At 31.9% G+C, this 24363-nt stretch overlaps 2 protein-coding genes across 2 annotated transcripts; both read left to right on the forward strand.

The window, feature by feature from the left end:
* Window positions 1–1868: 1868 nt before the first annotated feature.
* Window positions 1869–13008, forward strand: LOC106773911 (cell division cycle protein 27 homolog B). The gene is made up of 16 exons (XM_014660682.2): window positions 1869–2121; window positions 4156–4228; window positions 4438–4547; window positions 4916–4962; window positions 5863–5960; window positions 6457–6761; window positions 6901–7056; window positions 8040–8250; window positions 8675–8898; window positions 9041–9106; window positions 10175–10294; window positions 10687–10763; window positions 11446–11565; window positions 11662–11881; window positions 11994–12275; window positions 12678–13008. Exons 1-16 carry the CDS (start codon window positions 2017–2019, stop codon window positions 12726–12728), a joined length of 2265 nt encoding a protein of 754 aa, XP_014516168.1. The 5' UTR covers window positions 1869–2016; the 3' UTR covers window positions 12729–13008.
* Window positions 13009–15561: 2553 nt separating this feature from the next.
* Window positions 15562–21195, forward strand: LOC106765083. Its single transcript, XM_014649583.2, has 7 exons — window positions 15562–15676; window positions 15892–16040; window positions 16655–16788; window positions 17132–17312; window positions 18082–18693; window positions 19510–19689; window positions 20777–21195. Exons 1-7 carry the CDS (start codon window positions 15634–15636, stop codon window positions 20954–20956), a joined length of 1479 nt encoding a protein of 492 aa, XP_014505069.1. The 5' UTR covers window positions 15562–15633; the 3' UTR covers window positions 20957–21195.
* Window positions 21196–24363: the final 3168 nt, after the last annotated feature.

A 24363-nucleotide genomic window follows, 5' to 3' on the forward strand; every position in this document is an offset into this window, starting at 1 on the left:
AAAAGAGTACTAGGAGATTACACTCAAAAAAGAGGGACACACCACTTCTCAAGTATAATGAGGCCAACAAAAGGAGTGGCGATGAAACCTTCCTTACTTTCTCTCACCACAACAAATCAATTTGCTGGGTTACACCAAGAAGATCAATCTAATCATTTGGCCACATTCTATGAATTATGTGAAACATTGGGGACAAATTTTAATGATGAGGAAGTTGTATACCTCATGTTGTTTCCAATTTCAGTAACAAGAAGGGTCAAAATTTGGTTACAATCTCACTCAAATCAAAACTTGACCAATTGGGTGGGGAAGTTTTTAGCTAGATTCTTTCCCCCATCCAAATATATCAGTGTTAAGATTGCCACATTAACTTTTTCCCAAGGACTAAATGAGCACTTTTGTGAAGCATGGGAAAGATACAAAGTCTTACTAAAAAATGTCCCAACCATGGATTCGAGGAAGTAGGTAAACTCGACATGATTTGTAGTGGACTAAGGCTACAAACCAGAATGTTGTTAGACGCATCAATAAGAGTTACCATGATGACGAACAATGTTGATGAGGCTACAACAATCATTGAATAACTAGAACCTAATGATCATCAAGCACAATATGACTCGTCTCGACCTTCGGCCTAGGTCGGCCCGTCTTGACCTTCGCCCTGGTCAGTCTATCTTGACTATCAAACCAGGTCGGCTCGTCTCTACCTTAAGTCTGGGACGACCCCTCTCGACCTTTGGACTAAGTCGGTCTGTCTCAAATTTCAATTAGATTCTACATGTTTCGACCTTGCGTTTGGGGCGACCCAACTCGACCTTCGGCTCGGGCCGACCCATCTCGACCTTCGACTTGAGTATACCAGTCTAAAGCTACAGCCTGAGCTGACCCTATTTGACCTTACGTCTAGGCTAACCAAACTCAACCTTTATCTTGACCAGTCTCGAGTTATGGACAAGGTCGGCCCATCTCGACCTTTGACCTGGACATGCCCATCTTGACCTTTAAACAAGGTCGAGTTGTCTTGTCCTTTACCTTGAGTTGGTCGTTTGTACCTTTTGATCAGACTGACTCGATTTGATCTTCAACCTGAGACAGTCTGACTCGACCTTCTACGTGTCTTGACCTTTGAACAAGGTCGACCAATCTCAACCTTTAGTCCGAACCGGGTTATCTCAACCTTCAGCCTGGATCAACCCATCTCAATCTTTAACCCATACTAACCTTGTTCGACCTCATGTTCGTGGAGGCTTAGGTAGGCCTGCTGCTTAGAGCGATCTAATTCGACCATGTGTTTGATCCGTCTTAACCTTTTATCTGATCCAGTCAGTCTTAACCTTTAGCCTAACTAACTAAACATTTAGATTTAAAATTTGATTTGAATATTTAGATTTTCCATATGGGTGCACAGGAGCATAAGAGCATAGGAGAGAGTGAAAAGTTGCTGACTTTTTTGCCATGTTATCAAACGTTTACCTCCGTTTGTTTATATTTAACGGAAAGGACTAGACTGAGACAAATTTTACTAGATATGGACGTAATTGAAACTTTTTTAAAAGGTAGGATCAACTTGACACACTGCTGAGAATAAAGAAAGTAATTAAGCCAAAATTATAAAATATAAATTATATTAAATCCATATTTAATAAAATAGATTTTAAATGAATTGAATTTAAAAAAAAAAATTGGATTCTAAACGGAGACTTGGAGAAAAATTAGATTAAAATGGATTGTTCCCCAACCTAATTCATTATTTATTTATTTTTCTATTTTTATCATTAGAATCTTTCCAACACATAGCACTTCATGCCAGAAAACGCATAGTATAGGATGATGTCCTATCACGTGATTGATTTTCAAAAAAGAGAGCGAACACGTGAGACCTCCAATTTAAACCAAAAACAAAACAAATCACAGCAGAACCCAATCCCCACTCTCACTCGCGTTGGTTATGTTCTTCCATTCAGGTTCTTCTTCCTGAGAAAATGAAAAAGAAAATTGAACTTTGCTAAGCAAACCATGGAAGCCATACTTGTGGATTGCGTGCAGAAAAGTCTTCGCCATTTCATGCACTCCAACGCCATCTTCATCTCGCAGCGTCTTTGTGCTCAGTTTCCCTCCGAGGTGGTGTTTCGCCGCATATTTTCCTCTTTTCAGCACTACGCACTGAACTTTTTTTTTGTGGTTCTTGTTTTTTTTTCTTAGAAAATTATTGTACAAAACCTAAACGGAAGAAAAAATTAGTTGCTAAAGCCTACGAACGTGATGAGCTTCAATTGTGTTTTTGACTCTCTCTTTTTTTATTTTGTTGCGGAGTCTGTGTTTCGAGATCGATTGCTTGCTTTGGTTGGGTATCTTTAGCTGTTCGATTTGATTCGTTTGTGGAAGTTTCTTGTTTGATTCCATCCGTTTGTGGAAGTTTCTCAAAGAGTATTGTTATTCTAAGAGATTTTGATTTGCTTTTGTTTTAATTTTGTTGCGTTAATAGGGTGATTTAATTCAGGTTTGAAGTTTCCTTGAGTGTTTGATAGGTTTCTTTAGAGTGATGAACATTGGTGTTTTTTGTGGGTTCAAAATTTGGAGTGAGTTTGTGTTGTTTCACTGGAAGAGGGACACTTGTAGTTATAAGGCCTATGGACACTAGTTAAAAGAGTTTTTCTTTTTTACTGGAAATATAGTTTTTTTTTTCAGTAGTCGAAAAAGGTTTTCTAGTTTTTTATCGTAGCCTTTGGCACTGACTTTTGTTCACGCTAGAGAATACACTTGTTAGAGACTCTAAAGTTTGGTATTAATTTAGAAGCTATGTAAAGTCTACAATGTGTGACCTCTGTTGGTGATGCCTATTCAGCAAGTATGTCGTTCATGCCATTCCGGGGTGGTGCCAATTGTGCCTTTGCTAGAATCATGGGAAGGTTCTAGAGACTATTATACTGCTCATGAATTCTTCACGTGCTTCTAGCATTTTCCTTTTGCTAGGTTCACAGGAAGGTCGTAGAGACCATTATACTGGGCCCGCAAGGGCAGGGCTCTACAATTCATGTTCTTCTATCATTTTTCCATTAGCAATGCGTGAGTATTTTGTCAACAGTTATGTGATATTGGTTTTGCAAGTATTGGTCATCTGTGAGACCAAGAAGGATAGGCTAATTGGCTGCACCCTCAGACAGTCACAAGCGGGACTTGGTTAGTTGGCCAATAGACGTTGGTCGGGTGGTGTACATAGTCTCTCAAGAGCTAAGCCTAAGAGCTGTAAGCGATTATTTAGTTTGACTGTTTGACTTGCAATGGTTGCTTGTGTAACATGAAGATTTTTTGCAGAATTTAAGCTTAACTTTAGGGCTAGATAGTGTTTTGATCTGTTGACAAGAAAAATCCCTTGTTACCCTGAACACAATGCAACCTGCTGTTAATTATATTCATTTTCAGCAAATGTGAATCATGTAGATCTGTTGGAAAGAAGATGTTCATATTTAAGATTTGATATTATGATATGTTTTATTATTAACTTATTATTGTTACACATGTTGGTGAAGTTTTTCTGAATTGATATGTATGATGTATCGTTTTATCTGTTGTACTTGTAGCTAAGGTACATGTGTTTTTGTATGTGTCTCTTAAAAAAAAGTATAAATTAAGGTTAACTCAACCTTATAGAACTGGCTTAGTAAAGTGAGGTTTCACTCACTTATATGGTATAATTTGATTATATGTAGACGATGTGGGATTGTGAACATGTCTTTTCACGTTGAAGACATCAAATGTGGGAATAGAGAGAGGGTATTATAGTGGATGGCACAATAGGCTCAGTACCTCATTAGGATAAGTTGTTAATGGCCTTGATACCATCTTAAAAAAGTGAAATTTAATTTAACTCAACCCCACAAAATCACCATGGTTAAGCGGGGTTTGCATCTTCTTATATATTATAATTTGGTCATATATCTAGATGATTTAATATCTCCAATGGTGCCTCTGATCCTTGTGTTGGAATATACTTAGTTAACATCTTTGTACCCTTATAACATTGTTAACTATTACTTGCTCATGAAATTTGTTAGCACCCTTTATTTGGCTATTTATTAAGTTCACATCACTTGCTAAAGGACATTTTTTAAACTTTCTTCGTCATTGTTTGGTAATTGTGTTTGTTTAATGCAGACAAATTTGCAATTGTTAGCTGGCTGTTATTTGCAGAGCAATCAAGCTTATTGTGCATACCATATCTTAAAGGGTATCTTTTCCCCTTATTTAGTTATTTACGTTTCAGTCAGTTTTGGAGCTATGTCCTATTATTTTTAAATATCATATCACCACCCTTTCTTTCTCCCAATTTAATTGGCTTCTAATATAATGTTTCACTTCCTTTACTTACTGTCATTTTGTAGCAGTGCTTCTTATTATTTATCTTGACACGTTATTTTTCTTATTTATTACTTGAAGGCTCCCAAATGGCTCAGTCACGGTACTTGTTTGCGATATCATGCTTTCATATGGATCTTCTTACTGAAGCTGAAGCAGCGTTATGTCCTATCAATGATCCTAGTGCAGAGGTATAAAACACAGTTTAGAATGTATTTTAGATTAATGGTTATCTCCTAATTGTTAAATTATAAAAATATATAGGTGGCCATATTGTATTCGCCAAAGAATTTTAAATTTATTATCATCCATATTCTGCATATAATGATCTTTTCTCGTACCTTCTCATCGCAAGAAGCCTTCTGGTATGGGAGTCCATTAGATTTTTTATCGTTGTTATTCAACTGTGTACTATAAGTCTTGTTTGCTATTATTGATTCATTTTTCACATAAGTTGACATATCCCTTCTGTTTCAAGTTGCTTTTTATTATAGTTTGTTGGTGCATTTTCTGGGAGAAGGTTAATGATTTTGTTAATTATGTTTTTCTTACTATGTAGGTTCCAAATGGTGCAGCTGGTCATTATCTATTAGGGCTCATTTACAGGTTGCTGAACTGTCTTCATATCAATGTTGACTGCCCCTCCCCCCCAATATATGCAGCCTCTGTTGTTTTCTCTGTGCAATGCCTTCTCACTTGTTATCTAATGTTTAATATATCTTGTGTTTGATATATGAATATATCTTGTGAATTTTCTTTTGTTTCCTCCCTTGACCTTTTATTGTCAATTATAAATATGTAATGGATTATGAGCATTCATTTTTAAATTTTGTTTACCATTTGAATGTATATAATATAAATATAAATATTAATTATTTAAGTTGTAAATAAAATTTATTAAATTGGTCATCCAACCATATGCTATACCTTTATAGCCTTTTTTGGGGTTCGTTGCTATGCACTGCAGCGCTTCTTTCTTAGCTTTGATAACTATGCCTTAGAAATATTAATAACTTGCAGTGAAACTTTTTGGTTTTTGTAAGCATATTCTTTGAGAAGGATGGACAACCCCAAAGCATTCCTATCAAGAATTGGAGAATACATTTTGTTGACACATAAAGTAGACAGAGGGTGATTTCAACCCTTGAGTTTTATAACCAGCTCTTTAAAAACTATTTGGATAGATATTGCTTAATAATTTCACATAGGATTCTATAATATTTAGATAATCTTACTTCTCTCTATTGGCGCATCCCTTTGTCAAATGGTTGCATGTTTACATCACAGCCTTGGTTGCCATTTGGTGGTTGACTCCCATCAAGTATTTGGTATGTTTAGTGAATATTTGGTCCTCTGTGACTGGTTTCCATCGAATTGTCTTTAAATGCCTATCTTGGCTTTAGTTCATACTATTTTCATATATATATATATATATATATATATATATATATATATATATATATATATATATATATATTCCCTTTAATAATTAGTCTACCTTTTCAGATGCACTGACAGAAGGAAAAGTGCCATACAACATTTCAAGCAGGCACTGTCAATGGATCCTCTAATGTGGGTTGCATATGAGGAGTTGTGTATATTAGGTAATGTGAGATGATAGCACTTGAATCCCAATGACTGAGCATGCTTGATGAAGCAATTGGCAAACCTACTAGTTTAAATTGCTGTTCGGTTAATTTTTAAATGCATTTTTCCCATTTCCAATAAATATTTTTAACTTTAAAAAAATAAGAAAGCTAACGCAATCATTTTAAGCAGTATGGTATGGTGATGATGTATTTATTCTTTATACATTTTGTTTTGGTAATGAAGCACCAGGAACACTTTATTGTCATGGTTGTCATGTGCTAGATGAAAAAACTCAACAGTAATGGACCTTAAAAAAATTCTTCCTTACTATACTGCTTATGACTTAACAAATACTGAATCTGTCAAGTGACTCAATGGAAATATGACATATGGCCAGGAAACCAGTGCAAATTGATTGGTCTAACTAAATGACTGTTTTCTAGTGTAAATCTTATAATGTTCTTTTCTTATTCTCTCATTCGTCATTATTATCATTACAATATTTTTTAGGTGCTGCTGAAGAAGCAAATGTAGTTTTTGGTGAAGCAGCTGCTTTTTGCATACAAAAGGAATACCCGAATTGTTCAACCTCTCCAAACTCTCATATGATACCTGAAGATAGCAATGAAGTTGCTCCCAGATCTTGTATTCCCGAAGAAGGGAATCCAAGGCAACTCAAACAAATGCAAGGTCTCAAGGATATTGCTGCGTATCATCATGGAGCATCTATATTAGGAGGAGCTACTTGTCAATCTATTAATAGTGGTTCATCTAACATGTCATTTTATAGCACCCCATCTCCAATGGTTGCACAGGTGACTCTAGTTTTATATTATGTATTGTGAAAAGCTATATATACAGACATGGATAAAGCCATCTCGTTTTTCTTTAGTTTATAAATTGATAATGCAGGTTCCTTGGTCAATTACATGCCATGTTATCGTGTTTTTGCAGTTGTCAGGGGTTGCTCCACCCCCATTGTGTAGGAATGTGATGCCAAATTGTCAAAATCTTACTACACTTAGTGTTGACAGTTCTCCTAAGTCAATAGTCAACTCTCCTATTCAAGCCCCTCGAAGAAAGTTTGTGGGTGAAGGAAAGTTACGAAAGGTTGGTTCTATATTTCAACCTATAGTTGCATCATTAGTAGGTAAACATGCCAACGGTCCCAAATTTTCTCTATAATCTGGAGTAAACCATGGCAATATTGGGTAGATTATTTTTTCTTGTTTTGGCATTTGTTAGTAATCTAGATTTATTCAGATTGTTGACATCACAATTCATGTTAGCACTTTTTTTTTATCTCAGGAATGGCATTTTTTTTATTAGCATTGTTTGACATCAATTTTTTTCTATCTGATAATGGTGTTATGGGTATCTGAGTTTACCTTTTTAATTCATGTTACAAATTACCATTGATTCTCATTTATATGGTTGCAACTTTGCTACTCAATTTTCTACATTCACTCAGCTATAGTTATTTTGCATTTTGTTCTTTTTGGATTTTTATTTGGTGCTATAAATTTTAAGATGAATAGTTGAATATATTTTCCATACTGTATTGTGTGAATTCAATGACATTTATTTTTTTGAGTAAGTTGTGTTTTGCATGATTGTAATACTATGCACACTCAATTGGCTTGATTTTTCAATACTGTGTTGGAAGTCCCACATCGACTAGTGATAAAGCTAGTTTAAAGTGGGTGAAACCTCATTTTATAAGCCGGTTTTGTGGGGTTGAGTTTGATTTAAAGTCTATTTCTTAATCTGGTATTAAAGTCATTGTTAGAGTCTATCTTAGCAAAATTTGTTGTTTATTAGACATATTGTTCCGTCCTTTATCTATCCTAGCAAAATTTGTTGTTTTTGGACGCATTGTTTCATCTTTTATGTTTAGTCTCACACACAAGATGTATATATCTCGGTGTGAGAGACTAGTTTACATTATATAAGTGAGTGTAAATCTCACCTTACAAGTTGGTTTTTGTGGGGTTGAGTTAGACTTAAAATCCATTTTTTAACACAATTGATATGATAAATCTCTCATTTTTCATTATTCCTTTTTTTCCTAAACTAAATATATATTGTTACAGATTTCAGGTAGATTATTTCCTGATTCTGGTCCTCGACGTAGTTCAAGGCTCTCTAGTAGTGAAAGTGTAAATGCAAATGCTAATTCAGCTGTTGTATCTGGAAATGGAAATAATAATTCGTATAAGGGAGGTTCAAAGCTAAACCACGTGGCATTTCGTGCCATGGCAATTCGTAAAGGGCAGTCATGGGCCAATGAAAACATTGATGAAGGTGATGAATGTTTATATATCCCACTACTCTAGTCTATAAGCTTATTCTTTTATCTGGAAATGTTTCCTTTAACAAATAGTTGAGTTGCAATCTTTGGGAAATCATTCCCTTGTACAAGTTGCATCCCAGCTGACAATGTTAGATTTCTTGTCGATTTCTTATGTGTATAGACTTTCAAAAGATTTCAGAAGGAAATTTCATATAATTTGATTTTCCTGCCATCTCCTTTATCTAAAGTGCTGAACCAGATAGAAATACTAATCCATTGCTAGGTGTCAGCATAATATGTTGAACTACTATATTAACTTGAAGATTTGCATATACATTTATGATTATGATTAATTCATTTATTTTCTTATGGTGCTTACTGCCTAAAAGTTTCCTTGTTTCAAATTCTAAATGATTTCCATTTTTCTAATTTTAGGGATTCGTAGTGATGTTCCAGATTATTCTTTAAATAATACATCTACAAATTCTTGTTCATCTCCTGACGTTGAAGCCAAAACATATGAGCAAGAAGCAACAACTTTTCATATTGGCAGGCAAGTAACAAGTGGTTCTGAGATCATCACTGGCGCTTCAGAAATATTAACCCTTCTAAGAGTTCTTGGTGAAGGCTATAGACTTTCCTGTTTATATAGGAGCCAGGTAATTAATTAATTTTTTCTCGGGAAAATCCAGATATTTAGGTTATTATTGCAATTAGGGATTTAAAGTTGGAAATAAAATGGGGAAAATACCTTGCCCCAAGTTGCATTTGTTTCCTAAATATCTGTTTGTGGTAGAGCAGGATGCGCTGGATACCTATCTGAAACTTCCACAGAAGCATTACAACACTGGCTGGGTTCTTTCTCAGGTAATTTTGGTAGCTCGATGCATTTTGGTATTTATTTGTGATTCGTCATGCTTATTTTGTTTTATTTCAATTTTTTTTCAGTGAACGTACAAATTTTGTTCTATATAGTACTTGATTGTTTTGCACTTCATTAAAAGAATATCTTATCTGCCATTAGTTACATTTCTCCACTTTCCTCGCTAATAAAAATATTTTATTTTCTGTATATGAAGCCTTGTCTGAGGTCCTAGCCTCAAATCGAAATTAGTCTCACTATTTACTTCTTAACTAATCTTTTACTACTTTGCGCCCTAATTCAATGAATATAAGATGTGAAGAAAATAAAATCTGTCAACTTTTGATGAGACTATAAATATAGAAATAAAAACAAAGAACTAGAAAAAAAGCTCGGTTAAATTAAATTTCAGATCCTAAATTAAATCTCAGCACAAAAGTTTTGTTTGCTTGTAACTTGTTCAGGCTTCAAGTCTGGAAGACTCTTGAGTCAGGGTTACTTTAAATGTAAAGATTGTTACTATGCTTCCTCCTGAAAGACGACAATAGATTAATCTTTTTGGATGGACAATAAGATGGTGGATGTGGGAGAGACCAAGGGAAGGACTACGAACTAAAAAGCAAACAACAATTTGGTGTTGCTCATATATTTCAGAAAAATGTCTGACATGGCACTTATTTGACACAGTTAGATGTCCACTGTTTGTTTTGGAAGTGGCTTACTAAATAGAAAGTGTTGGGATATTGTTAAGTATCAGGATGCTGTAAACTTTGGCCATAATATATGTAATAAAGTAAAAGTTACTTTCCTTGAATTTTCAATTTTATGTTAAGCACCGACAAACTAATATCTTAACGACCTCCTACTGGTCTGTCACCATATATATAACACTGACACCGTAAAACAAAACTGCCTCGTAGAATTTAGCTTATCAGTGCTTCCTTGTACGGAAACAATCTTGTCTTCAAGGCTAAAATGGGAAAAACTATCCTTTCCAGCATAGTGGTTCGATTTGGTTTTATTAATTTAACTCGTTTGAAATCTCCTCCTTACTTGAGCATGTTTTAATGCAGGTTGGAAAAGCATACTTTGAGCTAGTTGATTACTTAGAAGCTGATTGTGCCTTTAGTCTTGCTCGTCAGATTACACCCTATAGTCTGGAAGGAATGGATATACACTCAACAGTCCTTTATGTGAGTTAAAATATATTTTCTTTGTTAAAAGCAAATCATTTTTCCTTGTTGCATTTTGATTTGCACGTTTGGTCCTTTCAACCAATAAATTCTCTTGACAGGAAGATACTCAATCAATAATCTTTTGCTGCCCTTGCTCTGTGCTCCTATTCTAATGTTATACCTAGAATGTGTTTGAAGCCATGATTTCTCTGATGTTACATAGCTAGTACTATATATATAAAACGAACCCTTTTTTGACGGTTGTCTCCTACAAAATTACAAAAGGAAACTTGGATGTGTGGCACCTGAAATACCCTTGTATTTCTTTAGCTTCTTCCTTCCACATAAAGTTTAAATTTTTAAATGATTACTGGATGTTTGCCTGACAAAATGACTTATATCTGCTGCAGCATTTAAAGGAAGATATGAAGCTAAGTTACCTGGCTCAGGAATTGATTTCAACTGATCGCTTAGCTCCTCAATCTTGGTAGTGTTACATTGAGCTTTATTTTAATTGTCTAACAATTCAGTTTTTCTACTCAAAATTATTCTTATGCCATTTTTATGCACTACTCTCTTCTTTCGAGATTGCTTAAAACTACATTTGCCATGTGTGCTCATGTGAGGGAGTGCGCATGTGTGCACGTACTGTGAGCCAAACAATTAGACATTTTTTGTGTATTTTGGTTTTCTAGAGCTATTGGCTTGTGAAGCTGATAGGTACCCAGAATTACTGAGAATTCCAAGACAGATTCTTGGATGTTTTATTAGAAACAGAACTGTCCCACCAATGTGGTAAGAACATATAACAACCAAGTACAACACTCAAGGCCTTTCGAGAATACTTGTCTCTCCTAACTTCCTTTTTCAAACAACCAAAAAAACTCCCTACAAAAACCTAACATAGACTATTTATAATAGTCTGTTATACAATACAACTGCAGGAGGTTATAACTACCTACTTCCTTTATTTGTTCTAGCATAGACCTTGCCACTAAACCTATCAGAAGCTGATTAGAATATTACCGTACTGTTCTAGCACCAAGGAATGTTATTTTGGCAAATCGAAAGCTCGAGAGTAAAAAGCCCACTCCCTGCTATATTTGGCTGTTCTGTTATAATTATTGTCACTAATCCTGGTTTGTCTTTTCTATTGAATACTATTGCAGGTGTGCCATGGGTAATTGCTACAGCCTGCAGAAAGATCATGAAACGGCACTGAGGAGCTTTCAACGAGCTGTTCAACTAAATCCCAGATTTGCATATGCTCACACCCTTTGTGGACATGAGTATGAACATTAATCTTACATTTATGATACACGTGTCCAAACATGGTTTAACAACTTTTCATTCTCTTGTGAGTCATGATTCACTGTTCTTTGCAGGTATGTCGCACTAGAAGATTTTGAAAATGGGATTAAGTCCTACCAGAGTGCACTCATGGTTGATTCAAGGCACTATAAGGCATGGTATGGACTTGGAATGCTATATCTTCGCCAAGAGAAGCTTGAGTTCTCTGAACATCATTTCCGTATGGCCTTCCAAATCAACCCACGATCTTCTGTTATACTGTCATACCTTGGAACTGCTTTGCATGCTTTAAAGGTTAATAATCTCTTGCCACTCTTGGTGTAGTAGTACAGACTACTATTGTATTTGTCTTATGCTAGCGTTTCTGTATCCGGTATTCTGAAATTATACTTATGTGGTCTGTCAGAGAAGCTGGGAAGCACTGGCCATAATGGAGAAAGCTATCTTAGCAGATAAGAAAAATCCACTTCCCATGTATCAAAAGGCCAGCATACTCATCAGCTTAGAAAAATTTGACGAGGCTTTGGATGTCCTAGAGGAGCTGAAAGAGTGTGCTCCTCGTGAAAGTAGTGTCTATGCTTTGATGGGCAATATCTATAGAAGGCGTAACATGCATGAAAGAGCAATGTTTCATTATGGTGTTGCTTTGGATTTGAAACCGTCTGCAACAGATGCTGCTGTCATTAAGGTGAACTTGCCTTGTAACAGAGTTACAACAATCCTTTACTACTAAATGCCTTTACAATTTTTGCAAATAACTTATCTTCTGCTCTCGGATTCGTTTGCTGAATGTTTAGCTTTGTAAAGTAAATGACCAATTTACTTCCTGAAATTGTATTTCACTATTATTTAGTCTATGAAACTAAGCAAAAGTCAAAATTAATCTTGTTTATCATTTTGGTTATTAGTATGTTCAGGGACTAACATCGAAAAAAATAGTTAATGTTAGAGACGTAAAATTTTAGAGACTAATATATAGGAGATACGATTTCAGGAACTAAGTGTTGGCCATTTACTGTTAATTTGTATGATCATAGTTGTACATGGAACATACATTGGCTGTTGTCATTATTTATTCTTTTTGAAACAGGCTGCTGTGGAGAAGTTGCATATACCCGATGAGTTCGAAGACGGTTTGTAGCTCTACCTTTAAAGTGCGAGATACAAGATTGAAACAGCATGAATGCTCAAGTATTCATACAAACATCATCATTCCATCTAATTTTCGGAACTTTAAAACTGCATACAGTTTTGTAGGAAAGTCGAATAGGATTAGAGATATGATGTATCAGAAGTACCAAGAAGCTCCTATACTTGTACAAATAGTTGCATTAGGGAAGAATAGGTGTACCATTAGTTTATCCATCCATTTTGTTTATAAATCAACTCTTTAGTCTCATCTCTGGTTTAAATTATTAGAAGCGTCAAATGTCTCATTTTGAATTCAATTTATGATGAGAAATGTTAATAACACGACACACTCTTTGGCTGGTTAGGATTTATTGAAAAATATAAAATTCAATTATGCAGATCACATAAATAGCCTTTCGGCTCCACCTAGGGATAGTAAATGTTCTAGTTTACAGAGAAAAAAAAAGTGTCACCTACAATCGAGGATATTATTTTCTTAATTATAATTATACAATTAATCAGGATATGTGCTCTGCTAACTTATGAAACAAATTCTATTATTGGCATGTTATCCAAAACTCTTTCACAAGTGGATTATAGATGTGTATCATACTTAATTTGTAGCCTAAGTTCTTAAGTTTTCATATTGAGCTTTTGACTGTGCCTTGATTAGAATGTGAAGTTTAGGAGCCTTCACCTGTGTTTCAACATTACTATTTCACCATCCACATTTTACTTGATAAAGTAATGGTGGATTTCTAATGTTTGGTTTTATACAGACAATAGTATTGTCTGAAGAATCTGGTTTTAGCTCAATAGTAGAAGTACTAATCACGTGTCTTCTTAATTAGTTTAAGTGTATTTTTATGGAAGTTTAAGTTAATTATGCCCTATAGATAGAAATTTATATTAAAAATTATTATTGACTGAGTTGTTCAATTATAATAACAAAAATCTATGATAGTTTACTGAGAGAGAAACTTCAAGTTTTAATATCAATTCACAGGGACTCTTTTCTAAAATGTAGTTTGAAGTTCGTTAACACTTCAACCAAACTATGTTACTTCTATGCGTTATTCTTTCTTATTTTTACATTTATCTTTTCATTGTTTCCTTTGCATATTTTTGTTGTTGTCGCTTATCATTTGATGCTAACATTACAAAGGATCACAACACAAGGCAAACATATCTATAATGGGCTACACTACTGAAACATATTATACCACATCACATGCAATATAGACTATTGCTTGGACGTCATTTTAATGCTTGAATTATACTAATCTCACTACTTAATCAATACTTAAGTGAAACCGAACATCCATATAACACTTGAATGATATCATATAATAATGACTCACTTCTTAAGAATTGTTAAAAAATACTCCATAACTTAAACAATAATATTAGAGACTGAAACATAAATATAATATATTAATGTTTTAACTAAAACAATTTAAAAAGCACTAATATTTACTTACAACCACTTTCCCCATCATCCATAAATCCCACTTGAATATATTCATTTTCTCAACAACCATATGCATAAATATACCATTTATTTTCAATACCTCTAGTACTTTTTCACACACACACATACACATATATATATATATAAAATCTTATTGGAAAAAAATATAATTTACTCCCTTTACTTTAAGATGTTGTAATTTGTCAATTCACTTTGATAATCCAATCAAGCCTTTTACATCAGAATATCAAATTGTATGCCAATAATATATTTTCTTAACAAAATACTTAAAGGTTAAATAATTTACGAGGTCTTTATTTTTTGTTTGAAGTTTTCACTTACTTATTTTTGTTTTCAGTTGGATCTCTAGTGAAAATTTAATGTAATTGGACCGCTGTCATTATATTGGCCAAACGAAATTAAATATAGCCAATGTGTGACACTTTGACAAGGTTTTTTTAAATGGTGAAGTGAGGTTATATAATAGATGTGGGATAATATATACAATTTAAAGGTTCAATTTAAATAAGATAATATATACAATTAAATATTAAATTAAAATTAAATATTTTACTTGCTAAATATATACTTAATTAAGTTTTAGAATCTTTTCAATTAAATCTCTATTAAATTTTGTTAATAATAATAATAATAATAATAAAATATATTTTTTTTCATATTAAAAGTTAATTTTTTTCTTATAATAACTTTTACAATTATATATAATATTAATAATTATAATTTTATATTACTAAGAGTATTTGGTAATCTTCAATTCCTACTAATTAAAGTTTTTTATTTGTTACATCAATCAAATTTTATACTAATTTTTACAAACTTTACTTTCAAATCTAGTCTCACTCACTTTCAAATTTCTTTAGAAAAAAACTATCAATTTATCTTAAATCTTCTCAAATTCATTGATTTGCTTACTCCCAAATCAATCCGTTAAGATAAATGCATCATTAGATAAATGAATTTTTTTAATGAAATAAAAACGAAACACTTAAGTTTTCTTTTTTTCTTTCACGTTTTTTTACCTTTTATTCATTAAAAATTTATTTCCATTAAATGCTAAAATGTATAATATAATATCATAATATTTTACTTTAAACTAAATTCCTAATTTCTTCTTAAATCTCTAAAATAAGTATTAACATATTAGATTAAAATGAATTTTGAAGAAAGGAAAATAATGACTGCAAATTTTTGGAGAAATTAAAGTATTATATGAAAAATCACTTGTTTGATAAAGGTCAAATATAAATTTAAAAATGTAAACAAAAAATAAGAATATACACATTTATAGAAAAAAATGAAAACATATATTATCCAAATAATAAAATGTCCTCCTTTGGTTTTGATTTTGATCTCGAAAATTCAATTTGTATTTACCGCCAGACGTTTTCGGGTATCATCACTTTGAACTCTGAAGAGAAGTGTCATGGAAGCAGAAGAACACTTTCAACTTCCTCGTCTATCTCACGGTCTCTCTCTTTCTCTCTTTGAATTTCGATCGGAATGTTTTACGTCACCGAGAAAATAGTCACCGTTTTTCTGCCTTTTATTTTTTTTTCCTCATAACTTTACCAGCTGAATCATTCCGACGATAACCTTCGTGCTAGGGTTTCGTTCAACACGATTTTTGCTTTTTTGTTTTTTTATTATTGAATCTGATGCCGTTTGTTTATTTATTGAGCAGAAGTTGCAAATTCTCCGGTTCAAGGAATGGAAAGCGTGGTGGCAACGGTTAGCGGTTACCACGGTTCCGAGCGGTTCGATCTCATCAAGCTGATTTCATATGCCGGCGCCAATTACGTTGGCACAATGTCAAAATCGATAACGCATTTGGTTAGTTTTTGTTTTTGTTTTGTTTAGTTTGTTCGTGGGAGAGAATGAGAGAGCACGATTGAGAGGGGTAAAGAGAAAGCTTAACTGAGAAAGAGAACTAAATTGAGAGAGGTACAGATAACTGAGAGAGAGAGAGAGAGAGAATAAGAAAGCTTAACTGAGAAGGAGCTTAATTGAGAGAGTAAGAGAAAATAATTGGTAGAGAAAGATAGCTTTGTTGGGAGAGATAGACAGACAGAGATATATTTAGAGATTAGAGAGATTAATTCGATGGTGGATTTTGATAATGCATCTGGAGTGTTTGCATGTGAGTGAGAGAGTGAGAAACTTAATTCGGTGGAGAATTTTGGTGCGGAATGTTGAATTTGGTAATTCAACTGAAGAGTTTTGTGTGTTGATTGAGTGAATGAGACAGAGAGCATAGTTGGGTGGTGGATTTAGGTTATTTCCAGGTTTGTGACTTAGGAAGGTATGTTTTCTGTTTGTGTTGTGAAAGGGAAAGAGAATTGAGGGAGAATTGAGCGGAAGAAGAGAGTTTCGGAATGAATGAACAGGTTATTGCAAGCTATCATTGAAGAACTGTTTTATGATTGATTGTTTTTGTGATTGATCAGGTGTGCTGGAAATTTGAAGGAAAGAAATACGATATTGCGTTGAAGTTTAGAATACCTATAGTGAACCACCAATGGATTGAGGACTGCATAAAGGAAGGGAGGCGTGTTCCAGAAGATTCTTATACCTTGCAGAGGTGAATTTCTTTTCTTTCCCCTCCTTAGGGAAGAATTATACCAGAGTGTTTCTAACATTAGTGCTATGCTATAACTTTATTGAAAGTTGGTTATTAATAGTTGATTTTCTATCTGCATATATGATGTTATATACTGGGCGTCTTTCTTGTGGACTCAGGAGTTTGCTTCTGGTTTCTTTAGTTTGGGATCATCGGTTTTATTATATGGTAGTTGATTATTAGGTTTGAAAATCTTGGGTGCATTGTCTAGTTATATAGGAGCTTATTTTTGGGTCTTCTTGTATACTCTGACATTTGGGGAATATTTGTTTTCAAGTTCACTTATTATCATTATTATTTTCAGTGGACATGAAGTAGGACGATTGTTACTGGAAGTTCCCCTCACTGTTCGGGCCAGTAGGTTGACAAAGGAAAAAATCGTCAGTGACAAGTTACATGATACTGGGACTGAAAGGCAAAATCCTAACTTCGGTTCTGGAATTTCAATAACTTATGTTTTGGAAGATTCTTGTTTAATGAAAAAGGTAAATTGGGCTTTCGACTCTATCTGTTCACCTCCTGGACATTTTTAATCTTTATGATGTACATTCTGGGTGTTTTCAAGCAAGTTTTGATTCATAATTTTGTTGCCTGATTTTAGAATGGGTCACAACTTTCACATTGTGATAACTGGAGTCATTAACACCCATCTTAAGAGTTGATCATTAACTATAGACAAAAATTTCAACTGCACATCTAGGTGTTCCATTTAAATCTCTATGTTTTTTTGATGGCATCAGGCAAGTTTTCTTGTTGCACTTCTTTGTTATGCCTTGATAAATCAAAAACTAAAGGTACCACCATGGTTCTGTGACGGAGATGGGATTGTTTTCTTTTTAGATTTGAGTCATCGTCAAAGTCTAGTGGTGACTTTTCTGATATCTTTTGCATCAAAGGATTATTTTAAAATTTGTAGCCAGTATTATTCATCTACAAACTTGAATAGCTATGTCTACTTGCTTCATGCAACATATGTGGTTTGCCTTCTACAAAATGGTCAATTGAAGAAAAAGCATGCCATAGGTATGTATATCATAGATTACTTGTAGGATGAACGATAATTCAAAATATGTAGCAGGATAAACTAGCTGATTGTCTGAATGAACTTTTTTCTGCATCTCAATCATTTCTTCATTCTTGGTGCTGTATAAATTACTTGCATTACTTTTGCTATCCCCTTGAATGCAGCATTATTTGTTCTTTCGTAATGCCTGCTAATTTCTTCTCTTTTCTCTGCATTCCCTATTTTTTAAGCATGATGAATCAACTTCATATTCGTCTAGACTGTCAAGGAAAGGAAAAAGAAACATTTGTAACGGTAAGGGAGTCATTACTCGAGCCGGACCTTCTCGTAAAGGAAGAAGACTTACGAGAAATCTTGTTGATGATGTGGTGTTGGCTCCTTCAATTTTGGATTTAATAAGCCCAGATTACCACCTTTTTAAAGCGGATAGACTACAAACAGACGCTGAAGCGACATCTAGCCTTTCTGGTGGTGTCAATAATAACACTATTCTACAAAATAGTGAAGGACCTAATGCTGGATTAAGTACTGAAAGTAGAATTATCGATGGTGATTCAGATGATATTGAACAGATCAAAGATTCAGTTCATATATCTACTCTTAGAAATTCAACTTTGTTTGTAGAAGATGCCCTACGCGTGCCACAAACATCAATAGATTTATGCTCTAGTGATGATGAAAAATTCACCGATGGTGATCAGGTTGATAATGGCGCTGGCTTACCTACTTCAACAGAGATGTCATGTGTTATATGTTTCACAGATTTCAGCACAACACGGGGGATTCTGCCATGTGGACATCGATTTTGTTTTCCATGCATCCAGAGTTGGGTTGACCATAGGGTATGCCTTTTCATTTATTTGCCATTTTTACGAATAAAAGCCTATTAGTTGGTGATCATGATGTCTGTAGCATGCCATTTTCTTTTGACTAGATTTCAAAGTTGGTTTCTATTTTCCTAATCCTAACTAAACTATATAATTTAACTTTCATTCAATTTATGCTTTTCTTTATCATTTAGAATTTGAGGCTCCACCTCATTGTTTTGCTTTATTTTCTTAGTGAAACCCTTGTGAAAGCATTTTGGATAAATAGTCCGTTCAATACAACAAATATTATTATATTTTATTTTCTAGTTCAATAAGAAAAAAACTAAAGTCTTAGTACAATAAGTTTAATTTTGTCAGTTTTATTTGAATTTCGTTAATGGTTAGTACAACTGAGTATGTGTTTGTTCTTTATTAATTGTTTCTTGTGTATATCAAGGGAAAATTAATGTTAATATGAAATTAACTTTGAAAGAATCACTAAAGATTGCAAAAAGCAAAGCATAGGCTTCCTTTAATGTTAATTGCATATTAATGTATTCAATTACCTCAACAATTAATGAAGTTCAAATAAAATTTACGAAATTATAGGTTTTGTACTAAGATTGTAATTTTTTTTATGTACTAAAAATGTTGTAATGAACTAAATATTTACCCAAGTATATTTATCAATTTTGTCCAGGCTCTCTTACTAATGCACTTGTTTGAATTGATGGTGATTCTAAAATGTCCTATTTAAAGATTAAGATGGATTAAGTCAACCTCGTTAGATTTCTCTTAATATTATTTGGTTGTCTCTTTCATTTCTCATTTGTTTTTCAATATTTGTAGACTTCAATGAGAAAAAAATCAACTTGCCCTCTGTGCAAGGCAAGTTTTGTGATGATTAAGAAAGTCGAGCATGCAGCCACTACGGATCAAAAAGTATACTCCCAGACAATCCCATGTAACAATTCAGCCTCAGAAATTTTTATCCCCATGGATCAAGAATTACCGCATACTACCTTTGAGGTACGCTTATCCTTAAGCTATATTAGCTCTTATCTCTATTGGGTGTTTTTTTTCCCATATTAGTTGAAATCACATAACACACGGACGAGCCTTAACTCAGTGGTTAGATTGCTACCTAAGGTCATGGGTTCAAATTTTAAAAATAGTCTTTCTTCTTGTGGGGTTTAAAAACTATTCTAGATTATTTTAAAAAATAAATAGAGGAAGAGGAGAGAAGTGGCCCAACATAGACACAGGAAAAAAATTGGAATGAGTGGTTGTTAGATTATTGATTGCACAGTAACAGTGTTGGATTGTATACATTCCATACAATATTGACATCTTTAAAGATATTGACTGGTATTCACTGAAAGCCTGTCATAGATTCTACTGGAACTTAATGTTTCTTATATGCTCTTTCCTTAATTTGGACGGCTCATAAATAAGTGACAGTTTAATTGGTTGTTGCAACCATATAATGAGAGCGAGGAAGATTTATTTGGCCTAAAAAACAATATCACATGAGCTGGCAACTTTTGTTTTACTTGTTAAGTTGGAATGCTTTATGTGTGGACTCTACCCCACCCAACATTTTTATGATTTTAATAAAATTGTTTTATTAAGAATTATTATTTGTGTAACAAACCAACATTCTCATGTCAACCTTATAATATCCATGATTTTGTAATGTTGGATTTCTCTCTGTTCTTTGTTAGACAGGCTATGACTTTCACCAATCCATGATCCATAAAATTTAATGTCCATGAACATGGTTTTATATACTGTAATTCACACCACCTATAAGAAGCCAGAAGAAATCTATATGAAATAACTTGACTTTATTCTGTGACTGTTATGATAATTTTCTCTAAAGAAAAATATTAGGAACACACTTTCTAACATACACTTTTTTTAACACACTTTTTAATCACAAATTTTGACATTAGATCCTACATCTGATATACATATATATAGAGAGATAGATTTGTTTCCTATGTTGTCACTGATGTACTTATATATAGATTGGGTTGTTCCCTATATTGTCATTGAAAGTTTATAAGCATCTTGATATGATTGTCACTCCGTGGTTTGTCTTTTGCTTATATAGTCTACACAAACGGGAGCTTGTGTAATTTGCCGTGGTCGGGAACCAGAGGATCTCCTTGAGAATTGTGATATTTGCCAAATTCAAAAAATTCATTCATATTGCATGGACCCTCCTCTACGGCCATGGACATGCAATCATTGCAAGGAACTTCGGATGCTTTATCGCACTAATCACTATTAGTGTGCATCCCAAACATGTTTTCATTTTATGAGAGATGTTGTAATTTTGGAAAACTTATTCATACTCACAATTTTTAGGTACATTGTAGTAAGTTACATTTTGTTAGTGACTTAATTCTCAACAAGTGAAAACTTGTAGGCAAAATCAACGACATGTCTTGGTTGATAGATAATATAATAGTCTTTTAAGCATGCTATTTAGGGTTTGATTATTGATATCTGTGTATTAAAAAACAGTTATTGAGGAAGATCAATCTTTTAAATGAATATTTGTTCTTGGTAGATTAATTTTTAATTCTAAAATTAATTTTTTATATTATAAAATTAATTAACTCACATCTTAAAAATTATTTTTAAAAAACTAATGAAACATTGCATAATTTATAAAATAATATTAATATACGATTTTTTTTTTATCTTTTGTTTTTATATATGTTTGGAACAACTTAAACATCAAGCTTTTAGTTTTTTTTCTACAAAAGACTAGTTCTTAAAATAACTTGTGTTTTTAATGGTAGTTGTAATTATTTTATAGTTTTTTCTCAATTTCATATTTTCTTTTTCTGATGTAAAAGTTACTTTTTTTTTTCTTTTAAACAGAATGAACAATTTAGAAGTGGGTTTTAATAAGATTATTCAAATAAAAAAATTGAATTATAATTTATATTATGATACTCATGAATATGTTATTTGGTAACTTTTTTGTGTCAATCTTAGTTTGATAATTTTATTCTTTAGTAAACAAAAAATTATTTATTTAATATATTAAGTAATTAAACAATGTCTATTTAAAATAGTTAAATCATTTGTTTCTACAAATAACCATCACATAATTTTTAATAGTATTATATATATATATATATATATATATATATAATTACTTAAAAGTTTATATAAAATAGTATTTTTAATAGTATTATATATAAAATAGTATTTTTAATTAATTACTTAAAAAATAAAAGTTATAAAAAACTATAAAATTATATATTTTTAAAAATATAATATTTTAATATAATAAAGGCGGAATACACCTAAGAAGAGTGTGTATATTATTGCTTGACTATACTTCTAATTAAAATAATATAATTTTTTTTTCAGTTGTTTCAAAAGAAATTAAATATTTTTAGATAATTTAATTTACATGGATAAATTTATTAGTTTCATTCTGTTGCCGTTTTGGTAGTACAGTCTAGTTCTTAGACTAACATTCATTTATGGGTTACAATAATTATGTCCAATTGCAAATTAAACAAGAAAAATGCATACATGCCTATTGCAGTATGTCTTAAAAAGTATTAAAATCTTAATAATCTAAAGTGGATTATTTTTTGTACATATTCAAATCAAGTAAAATATTTTAGGTTTTAAAATTATGATAAAGTGTAGAACATTTGTTGTTGAATTATCCCAATAATGTTGGACTGCTCACAAGAACAGAATTCATCAGTAGTTGTGTATTATATGAATGCTTTGATGAAATTGAATTCAGAAGATTCATTGCATCATGTGTTGTGTGTGATCTTTGTTTCACAATCCAACCGAAAGAAAATTCAATGTTTCATCAATCTAATGTCTTGCTGGTCCCTCTGAAATTAACATTAATGTCTTTTGTTTGCTCCCTTGTCCTGTTTAACAAACACAAATCATATTTCAGAAATCAGAATCCATCCCTTTAAAATTAGAAAACAAAATATTAAATAAAAAATAGTTACTTTTTTTCTAATATTTTCTATTCATATTATTTGAAAAACAATATAAATAGAAAAATATTGAACTTATTTTAATTTCAATATGGAAAAGAAGAATGTGTATGCGTTATCTCAATTTCTTTTATTTTAAATTATTAATATATATGTAATTTGTTTTATAATATATATGGTTTGTTTAATATTAAATTTAATATCATTTTTAGATTAAACTCTCCTTTTAAATAAATATAATTGTATGGGTTTCCCAATAAAATGTAAAATTTATAGCAATTGAATATTAAAATTAATTTAAATATATTTTTTTACTTGCACAGTTACATCTTTATGAGAAACATTAACCTTTGGATGATTGAAATTTTTTGTGACTTTTTGTTTTCCTTTCATAGCAATGTTAGATAAAGATTACCGTTCTGTATATTCTTTCTGCTGTTCTTTGTCAGTGTTTTTATGTCGGATTTATGGCTGATTGTGTTTGGTTTCGATGTGCATCGTTTTTGTCGCTTTCAAGTTATTTGTGACCCTACAAAAACAGACAGAAAGAAAAGGAAAGAACAGAATCTAAGATTATCCTTGCTCCTTGCCTTTGCCATCATAGCCTGCTTCTAATCTCTATAATGATCTTCTTCCATTAGTTTTATCTTTTTCTTATATCTTTACATTAATTTTCATTTAATATTTTTTTTTATTAATGTTTTAATATGCATTCATATATTGATATAAATAGTTATAGTTTAGAAATTAAATTATAATTCTTAATTATAATAAAACAATTTAGTATATAAAATTAATAGCCTTTTCATTGCATTTAATTGAAAACATTAATTAATCCATTAAAGATTAAATTTAATGATTAAGTATTTTTTTTAACATATATTAAAAATAATAAAATGACTGAAGAAAAAAAATTAATGGTTAAATATGGTCTATTCCATTTAGAATTTTTTTTTTGACAAAATATACTTGCTTTTCTATTTATCAAGAATATTTACTTAAATAGTATGATATAATAGTTTATGTATCTGTGTGTTTTTGTTTGACACACAATTTATTTAAAATTGTTAGAAAAGTTCATCATCTCACTAGAATAACCCTTGTTTTCACTTTATGTATAATAAAAGTTTAACATTAATAAACAATTATAATACAAAGTATGTTGAGATAAAGTGAAAAGAAAAAATATAATAAAGAATATCATTTTATTATAAAAAATATAATATAATAGCATCGGTTAGTCAGAAGTTAATTAAAGACAACATACCTCTTAACAAAACGAATAGAGTGCATAACAATTACAAACTATTATCCTTCATTGTTATGGATATGTTGGAAGTTTCACATTAATTAGATATAAAATCAATTTATAATATATAAATGGATATAAACCTTGTATTATAAGTTGATTTTAGAATTAAATTAAACTTAAAAACTACTTTCTAATACAGTATCAGAACTACAGTTAGAACTTATCCTAATATTTATACTACGATTAGAGTAAATTTTATCTTACAAACTAGTTTTGACTCCTCTATCTAAAAATTTCATATTACATTCAAATTCCAAACTTATTGAAATTACAAGGAATCATATGCTAAAAGAGATTGTAAATCCATAGTTTGTGCTACATATGATTAATTAGTGACTTAAAAAGTATTTACACAATTAAGATTACTTTTAAAAAGATATGGGTATTAGAATAAAA

The sequence above is a fragment of the Vigna radiata genome, chromosome 1 (assembly GCF_000741045.1).
Source record: "Vigna radiata var. radiata cultivar VC1973A chromosome 1, Vradiata_ver6, whole genome shotgun sequence".
Taxonomy (NCBI): Eukaryota; Viridiplantae; Streptophyta; class Magnoliopsida; order Fabales; family Fabaceae; genus Vigna; species Vigna radiata.

Bases quoted from the DNA above. Each gene is read 5' to 3' on its own strand.
- LOC106773911 (XM_014660682.2), top strand. From the start codon at position 2,017: ATGGAAGCCATACTTGTGGATTGCGTGCAGAAAAGTCTTCGCCATTTC. The intron at 11,566-11,661 runs GTATGAACATTA...TGTTCTTTGCAG, and splicing joins CACACCCTTTGTGGACATGA to GTATGTCGCACTAGAAGATT. The intron at 12,276-12,677 runs GTGAACTTGCCT...TTTTTGAAACAG, and splicing joins CAGATGCTGCTGTCATTAAG to GCTGCTGTGGAGAAGTTGCA.
- LOC106765083 (XM_014649583.2), top strand. From the start codon at position 15,634: ATGGAAGCAGAAGAACACTTTCAACTTCCTCGTCTATCTCACG. The intron at 15,677-15,891 runs GTCTCTCTCTTT...TTTATTGAGCAG, and splicing joins ACTTCCTCGTCTATCTCACG to AAGTTGCAAATTCTCCGGTT. The intron at 19,690-20,776 runs GTACGCTTATCC...TTGCTTATATAG, and splicing joins TACCGCATACTACCTTTGAG to TCTACACAAACGGGAGCTTG.